This window comes from Magnolia sinica, chromosome 5, assembly GCF_029962835.1.
Source record: "Magnolia sinica isolate HGM2019 chromosome 5, MsV1, whole genome shotgun sequence".
In the NCBI taxonomy this organism is placed as follows: Eukaryota; Viridiplantae; Streptophyta; class Magnoliopsida; order Magnoliales; family Magnoliaceae; genus Magnolia; species Magnolia sinica.
Window position 1 is genome coordinate 28,770,916 of NC_080577.1, and position 9,634 is coordinate 28,780,549.

General features: G+C 37.6%; 1 protein-coding gene across 1 annotated transcript; it reads right to left on the reverse strand.

Annotated features, from left to right (window-relative positions):
- Nucleotides 1-3,764: 3,764 nt before the first annotated feature.
- Nucleotides 3,765-7,671, reverse strand: LOC131247004 (inorganic pyrophosphatase 2-like). The gene is made up of 5 exons (XM_058247451.1): nt 7,601-7,671; nt 6,292-6,352; nt 5,079-5,086; nt 4,219-4,298; nt 3,765-4,091 (listed from the first exon to the last, which is right to left on the reverse strand). The coding sequence occupies exons 1-5, from the start codon at nt 7,669-7,671 to the stop codon at nt 3,853-3,855; spliced, it is 459 nt and encodes a 152-aa protein (XP_058103434.1). The 3' UTR covers nt 3,765-3,852.
- Between the last annotated feature and the right edge of the window lie 1,963 nt (nt 7,672-9,634).

Here is a 9,634-nt window from a genome sequence, read left to right on the forward strand (position 1 = left end):
GCAACTACAAGCAAAAGCCAATAAAATTATAGCAGTATATTATACAATTGTAAGTACATGAGAAAAGCTTGCATCAATAGTAAACATCTTGAAAATACCTTGCAACATGTATCTTGGAGCTGAGAAGCTACAAACATAGACATTGAATAGTCTGAAAAGTAAAAGAACAGATATGAAAACCATCATCCTAAATAAAACCATAGTGAAGGTAAAGGACAAATTCTCTCTTCTGATTCAAATTCCCAACGCAAAACCAAACCAGTAATTAGTGAAAAGGTATTCCGGGTAACCTGAATAGCAGATTCATTCTTACAAGCGTCATTGTCAATTACAACCCTGAAAAAACAGAAAAGAAATTAGATAAATCAAAAGAAAAAATCCAATACCAAAAGAAAAGCCAAAACAAAAGAAAATACAGAACCACAAAACCCAAGCTGATTTCGGGGGAAAAAACCAGGCATGCTTAAAAGATTAAATTCCCAAATATTACAAAAAACACTGAAAAAATCATTAAAAAGACAAGAAAGAAAAACAGAAACAGAGAAGATACAAAATACCCTTTGTTAGTAATCTATACAACACTTCTATTCCTTGATTAAAGACAAAAATAACCAAATTTAGGCCTCCTTCAAAAGCTAAGATATCTATAATTAACAACATCATGCAGCAAAAAAATACCCAAAATAGAAAAAGAAAAGGGGTGTGAGGAATTCTTGGAGCTGTTTTCTACAGAAGACGCCGAATGCCCAAGCTCTGCAATTTCTGAATTGACTGAGATATCAGACATGAGCCTGCAGAAACAAGAGAAGGGATTGATGGGATATGGCTTTGTCCATCATCAACCTGAGCTTACTGATTGCTCCATGGATAGCTGTTTAACATATTCCAAAAACTCGGAAAGAATGAAATATGATTCTATCAATGGATATAAATCCAACAAGCATAGCAGAACTGTTACATTTCCATCAGCAGAATTGGATGGCTACATGTCAACTTCCACACATTGGGCCTTGGATTGGTGGCTACATGTTCATTTCTCACCAACAGCTCCATATCTCTTTCTACTGCATCACTCATAGCACATATGGACAGCAGGGTTAAAACATCATTTTTATGCAACTCCTATTTTCTTGAACCTGTCAATCTAATGTGGTGACAGTAAAAGTTGTAATATATATGGGTAAGACTGCTATGTGCATTTCCTACCACTTAAAAAATAGTAGCCTGCATGCACCCATATCCACATGCCGCAGATCATGGGCCCCATTGTGAACGGAGTTTTTTCCAAAAATCACAATAGCCAGATGATCTTAACCATTCAGTTTGTAGCATTGCATGGACACTTAAAAGAAAATGCCTGGTACTTTATCACAATGGCCCACATATGTCTAATCAGCATGCTTTCCAGTATGTGTTCCATCCACAATAAAGTAAAAAATATCTATACTACAAATTCTAGGACCCTGCTGAAAGCTTTTCAAACTAATCCTACAGCACTGAATTTCTTCATAAAGTAAAAAATATCTATACTGCAACCATAATACAAGCATATTTAGTAAAAGAAAGAAACAGCAAATCTGTAGCAGTTAACTCACAACTTTAACTGTTTCCAATTGGGGTTCAGCTCATTTATAGGCTTGTGCTGATTTTTCTGATGCCTGAAACAATATTATGAATTAAACTGATATTCCTATATTGGTACCAGCAGTTCAGAAAAACAACCAGAGAAATTATAACACTTACCCCATATTCCGATATTGGAATTCCTGGTTGAGCACATAGTAAATGTGCTTCCTCCATGTCGTGGCCCACCCCATGAGCTTCCCCCACCTTTTAAATTATTTGCCCTTCATTTCCAAGAACAGTTTAATTTATCAACTCAGCCCATTAAAAAATATTCCCACCCCCGAATATTTTCATCGAGAATTAAATGGTGGGAGAAATGGAAAGAAAGCTTGCCTGCTAAAACTTCAAGTGATTGTGCAGAAAACAAAAAAGAGAAGGAAAAAAAACACACCTTGTAGAGATGTTGGTTCCCTGTAGGAGAAATCAGGCCTTCAACCCTTTCACCACAAAGCACCAACAAGCATGCATATATTTTATCCATATGTTCAACTATATGCACACTGTACACGTGACAATCTAGTTGCATATGCATGCAAGTGACTAACATGTTAAATTTGGTCTGGTGATTATAATTCATGGTCCATCAGGCAAGTTTCACATAATACATAGCTTTTCCTAAATGAAGAATTTAAGAAATATCCACTTTTATGACCATGAGAAACCTATGAGATACAGAAAAAGCTACATCTGGTCATGCCCTATGTCTGAATCTGCACCATTTTTTTTAATGTATTGGGCGCCATTCCCGATTACAAGAAGACAACTCCAATAACACAACCTATTCTGAGCGGTTCGTACCCCATCTATGACTGCCAATCCATATAGTAATATCTAAATGCACTGAGTACTCTTAAAAAACCAACCATAAATCATTCAATCATGAAATACACAGCTCAAGCGTATCTTTTCATCAATGAAATTGGAAAACCAATTGTATTGCAGTAGGTACATCCATACCAAAGATGAGCCTACTCAATTTTTATAATAGGAATCATTCACCAAGGGGGGCACTGATGAGGAAACATGGTCCTGTGTTATACGATCAGAAAACCATGTTTCTTTTGTAACAGAAGTATACACAACATACATGGAAAATAACAGAAACTTGGTTATTGGATTGGAGAAATTTGTGAGAAATCCATGTTGCTTTTGATAGGTAAGCTGGGCCCAAACCCAAGAGGTCTTGGAACAATCGAGAGAAAAAAATAAAAGTCAACGCACCTTTGCATGATGAGGATGTTGCAACATGCCCAACAGATCATGGTAAACCAGCACCTGCATCGACGTTCTCATGTTGTCAGTCAGCAATGACAAGAACCATAATAGGAGAAAGTCTAATTTGCATAACAGAGCTAGCAGCATAAATCCCAGCTGTCCATAGAAACCTAAGATGTCAAAAACATAAGTGTCAGAGCAAACTTTCTTCTAAATTAGGTGGCAAACTGGTAGTAGGAGAGTTACGCTCTGCTAACTTTCTTGTAAACAACCCTTCAAAATCCTACCTATACCCTGCAATCAACTAAAATGGACACTTCAGCTAAATGAACGAAAGAAACTGACATCACTGCTATAGATCATAAACAATGTGGCTCGGGAAAAGAAAAAAAAAAAAAGAAAGAAATTAAGAAAATACATTCAGGCTGATACCATCAATGACTAATTTGGATTTGTACCCAAAAAGCAGCAGGGCTGTTTGGGCAGCTAATTCTTGAATGGAAAAAATTTAGCTTCTAGATAGAGTTAGTTTAAGAATTCAATTAAATGGCCTCATCTCAAAATAAGAAAATTCTGGTTTGTAGGCAGTTAAACTCATGTACATTACTAAAGCTGAGGAAAATTCAATAAACATTTTCCAAGGCAATTGTTTTCTTGACCCATTTGTTTGGCCCAATGAGCACTCCCAGCCAATCAATCAAGCTATTCTCTCATTTAACCCAAAATAAATAAATTCAACAAATAAAAAAAAAATTAAAAAAAAAAAATCCAGATTCAATGAAAAGAATCTGAAAAGCAACATTCCATTCATTAATGCAAGAAAAAATAAAAATCATAATAAAATTAAAACATAAAAAACCATTTCAGATTCAATCAAGTGAATGTAAAAAATCACGACTATTGCATTCAAAAAAAAAAAAAAGGATGTGACTTTTGCAATGCTTCAAAATAGCATAGTTGTACATATGCTATCCACTGTTTCTTAAATGGTGCATTTAGCATTCATGTCAGTCAAGACCATCCAGATGTTTGGAGGGTGGCACATACCTTGCACATGATTGGAGGGCAGAGATCGCATCCATGAGGAGAAGATGCACAATCATGGTAAGGCAAGATCCTAAACTTCCCATCCTCATCGATGAAGGTGGGATTAGTGTTGATCTCTGAGAAATAATCAAAGAGCCCATGCTGTTTGAGGATTGTCTCAATGAAACAGACATTGGCATCACTCACAATCCTCAAATCACACCTGACATTTCAAAATGAGAATTTCCAAAAATGCTTGGGACACATGTTAAGTTTCACACCCACCATTAAAATCACATAATTCCAAAATAAGAAAAAAAAAATAGAAAAGATGAGAATTAGGAAATATACCCAAGAGCATAGCTGATTTAATGGCTGTGATGATCTGGGGATGCAAAGGGACCCTTTTCAAGCACTCTGCAATTTCTTTCCTGCTCTAGTTGATAGCTGTGATGATTGATTTACTTTCCATGTATACTGGTCTCATCAATCAACCATGTGATCTTATTTGACATGGTTCCCACATTTCGAGTGTGACATGCAGATGAGGTATTAGACATGTTTGTCTTTTAAAAATCAGTTTTGGAGAAAAGTTGGTATAATTATTTTATATAACTAAAATATGTTATTTTGTAGTATATTGCAATTATTTTTATGGGTATCTTCCATCCATGGTGAATCCCATCATATCAATGGTCCAGATCATCATTGAAATATAGTCCCATTTTGCACAAAATAGTACATAGGGACATTATTCTTGTTTTGATGTGTTATACTTCATAGTTCTCTTTATAATCGGTTAACAGGTGTAAGCCATGGTAAAAAAAATTATAAACAATTAGTCATTCAAAACAATTAAACCATAAAATATGAAAGGAGAATAAAAGATTTCAGAAGCAATGAAAGGGGGTTTAGGTAATTAGTATGAAGTTGTATCATGGTCCTTTCTACGCTAATGGAGACTTTTCTACAACCACTTGTTCCATCTCAAGTCTGGGATCTATCGAATTGAATGGTCCAATTCATTTGGGCAAAATTAGATGGTCTCAAATGATCGTCATTGTTGGGCAATGATCCACTCATGACAGGGATCACAGCAAATGGACAACCATAAATGCATGCCACCAAATGCGCATTGAATGAATTGTAACCATTTTAAAAAATGTTATTGTTAGTGTAGCATAGGCCAAATATAAATTAACAACTCCTACATTGCGCCCTGCACATTGAAAATAAGAGAAAATCATCACATACAGCAACTGTAGATGAACTTTCACATTCTGCATTTTTTCCCACCAGAGTTGCATTCGCAAAATATTCAATACATGCAAAAGGTGAGTCACATACCATGAAACCTGTTATAGAAATTGGGCCAATCTACTCATTGGGTAGGTTACAAGTCAAAATCAATGGCCAGCTAATGGACATCTAGCTAATCACATGACTAAATGTAATTGTCCCGCCCACATGGTAAGTGGATTGGCCTAAAGTTCAAACCAAGTAATCATCATTTTGTCCCAGATAGTTATATTCTACACATGAAAAGTTGGCTAGTAAGAAATGGTTGTCTGAGATAGTTCACATACAGCCGCTGCGTGACCATTTCTCCTGAAGAAATGAAAAAGGTAAAAAAAAAAAAAAACCCCAAAACCTCCAAACTTGAAACAAAACAAAACTAGTTATAACTTGTGTAGATACAAGGACAGGAAACTTTCAATAAATAAGCACTGCCCTGGACTCCAACGTTAGTTTTAAACCATTGTAAAATGATGATGAATTCAAATCATACACATCGCACGGTTGTTCAGCAACCAAACCGTCCAAATCTCTATCTGCGGAATGTTAGCACTAATTAGATGGTTTTTATAGCGGAATGTTAGCACCACATGTGGGAGGATGAGTCACCACCATCTTTTCACCGGTGCAAGACTAACATAAGAGTCTGCCCCTTCTCCATAAGTCATCCCTTCCACCCGGCGTTCTACCTCCACATCCCCACACCATTAGGCCAGCACAGTCCAAAAACAAAACCAGAAGAGCAATTCCATCCACACCATGATACAAGGAAAACACCCAAATCTCCACAAATCCTATTAACTATAATCATCACAGCCACATTTAAATGCCAAAATGGCACAAACCATGAAGAGCTACAGTCAACAGAAAGACTAGTCCAAGTTCACAGTACTACTAGCAACCATCAACAACATTTCTATACAGAAAACACATCATCACTTACAAATGACTATATGTTGATTATTCTCCTAAAGCTGCTGGTAATTGAGGGGCCTCTTGAAAAGCATTATGTGGGGCTCAGGCCGATGGATTGCACAGTGGACCCAACCACAGCTCTGTTCACAGCTCAAGGAAAGAAAGCAGAGGTGCATATTGAAAGTTTGAAATCCAAATTGGATCAAAATTTACCTCAAAGAGGAGCCAATTCTTCGGCAACAGTTTCATAACCTCCAGCAGAAGAATGACATGCCTATAAAAAAATTCAGAAAAAAAATTACTGAGATTTCTTAAAAGTTTGGAAAAATAAAGGATAATGAAAGAGGCGTGTGCAGTGTACGGACCTATATTTAGGTATCATCCATGTATTTCTCGGAGTATTGAATCTGACCCATTTCTTACTTTCCTCAGTTGGGGATTTTTAGCTTTCACCGAATCTCTGAGAGAGAGAATCAGGAACCTGAGGTCTAAAGTGTCATCTACGAATGAAAAATTGATGCAGAATCTGAAAAAATATATATATATATATATATATATATAGTAAATAAATCAATGAGAAAAGAAAGAGATAGTAGTGATCATCGCACTTCTTTCTCTCTAAATGCCTCGATTCTTCTAGTCATTTAATCAAACAACTGTCCTGTAGATCAACCCTTAATAACTGAAAGGGTCAATTAGAAGATTAGAATATGTAATTCATATAGAAGTGCAATCACGATAATCTAGAATAAAGAGATCGAGAGATGGTGGTAGCCAACTCTTGTCATGTATTTTCTATTCAGAGTTAAAATGCACAGATCTACAAGTTGTATACTGAAGCCAGCAGAATCTTAACATAACAGCTACAATCAAATAAACACATCCAAAAGAAACAAAACATGTCATTAAAAACCCAGTTCTGATTCTACAGATATAGAAAGGATCTAATTGAGTCCAAAAGCATGAAAACTAGATTAGACATCAATCGATCACTAAAAACATTCAGAATTACATTATCTAGGTAAAAAAAAAAAAAAAAACCATCTAGCATCCAAGATTCAGACAGAAAGGGTGAGATCTGATACCAATAGTGGGGATGGTGGTGATGATCTCTCTTAGCTTGAGCTTGTAAAGGATGGTTGTTTTACGGGCAGCATCAAGAGAGCCTGAGAGAGAATTTAAGAGAGAGAATCAGAGAGAGGGAGAGGATGTGGGTTGGGTTGGAGCAAGGGCAGAGAGAATCACACATACACACACCAACCATGTTGAAAGCTTCTGAAGATCGATCAGAAACATGTTCTTCCAAACTGATAGAAGGAACCGATTGAATTAAAGGATTTCTACCAAGATGAATTGATATTTTAGGGCAGAAAATCTCACCTTCTTTTGCTGTCTTGATTCTTTCTGTTTCCTTCTAGAAGAAGAGAGATACTGCGAATGCCTCTCTCCCCAAAGAGAAACCGAGAAAAATGAAATTAAAAGAAGCTGTTATTCCCCACCCCCCACCCCCTTTTTTGTATACCTGCGGATCTGAAGCTGGCGGAGGTGTGCAGGACAAGCATGCAAGGGAAATACTCTGAGGAGAAGGTTCATGAAAGAATGAGAGAGAGAGAGAGAGGGGTATTGGAGGATAAGATTCGTGAGAGAGGCCCCGCACACGATGGACGCGGATTTCCTCCTAAAGCCTTTCGCAGGAGGTCCCGGCGCAAGGATGCTGGGTGGGGCCCACTAAGATGTTTGTTAGAAATCTACCCCGTTCATCCGCTTTGAGAGCTCATTTTAAGACCAGTGACCAAAAAATGATTTGTATCCAAAACTTAAATGGGTCACACGAGAGGAAACAGTGGGATTATGTGTGAATCGTTGAAACATTCTTAGGGACAATTCTTAGGTTAGGCATTTTTCTTTTTTGGTATTTACACTTCATCCCAAGGGTAATGATTTTATAAACGGTTTGGATGGCAAACAAACATCAAGGTGGAGCCCATGAAGGTTTCAATGGTTGAAATTTGTTTTCCCAATTTTTCCTCTCATGTGACTTACTTGAATTTTGTATCCACCTCATTTTTTGCTGCATTTTTTAAAAAGAGCTCTCAAAACGGATGAACAAAGTGGATTTCTCATAAACATTTCAGTGGGCCCCACATAATATCTTTGCGTACAAAGGTTTATGTAGGAAATTTGGAACGGCTGCAGGAGCTTTTGAAACGAATTAGAACCGTATCAAATTTGGAACGGAATTTAGCCCATTCCGAAACCAAATACATGGCCGTTCCAAAATTACAATTTTGGTGTAGTGCGCAGTCATGTATTCCACTTCAGTTACAAATAACAATATAGTAGAATGTAGCATAGATCTTCAATATATCGGTCTGCCTACTAATGCGAAAACATATCTCATAGTGGACATCTTGTTGTCTAGATCTCCTGTATAATCCAAATCTACGTAACTTACAACACCTGAGGCTCGATGTCCTCCAAACATGATCCCAATGTTGATTGTGCCCCCAAGATACATGAGAATCCACTTAATAATATTTCAATGCTCATTTCCTAGATTCTCCATATATCTGTTAACCATAGTAATTGCCTTTGAGATATCTAGCCTCATGCAAACCATCACATAGATGAGACTCCTCACTGCACCCGCGTACGACATCCATGACATGTCTGAAATCTCCTCTTTTGTGCTTGGACATGACCTAACTTACAACTTAAAGCGACTTATTAGAGGCATGCTAATTGGCTTAACACCTTCCATGTGGAACCTCTCTAGCACCTTATGCACATCTCTTTCAAAAAAGCTACAACTTCCTAGGTTCTTAGTCTCTGTGTATCTCCATGCCCCGGGTCTTCCTCGCAATGTACAAATCCTTCATGTCAAACTCTTTGCTTAATAAATACTTTAAGTAGGAATATCTCTTCTTGTGCCTTCGCAGCAATTAGCATATTTTTGAACACCCACTTGCACCCTATATCCCTCTGGCCTTTTGGAAGTTCTACCAACTCTCTTGCCTTATTTTTATGTAAAGATTCAATATCCTCTGTCATAGTTGACATCCACTTGTAGCCGTCTTTTCTAAACTTAGCCTCTTAAATGGTGGAGGGATCTCCATTCTCTGTGAACAATGCAATAGAAACCTTGTCGCCAAACCCATATCAATTGCCAATGGAGAATGTGACTGTAAGCAGCCCTAGATCGAACATTTGGGATGATCTAAAGAGTCGCAATGCAGCAACTCGGATCGTGTCAGCGCTTAACCACTTGAAGTAGGAAGATTCCTTCCACCTTTCTGCAAGCGATGGAAAAGACCCGAACGCGGGACTGTAAGAAGGGCCAAGATACATGCAAACGAAGGGCTGAGATCTAAAGGGACTCCCTCACTTAGATCGCCAGTGATGCAGACGAAGTGGATCTAAAGGGGCTCCCTCACTTAGATCGCCAGCGATGCAGACGAAGTGGAGCTCATGACTTCGGAAAAATGTCTTGCACGCTCTTGCTTCTGCCCATCCTCGTGCTCACATGCAACTTTTGTTTTAATCGGGAACCACCAGA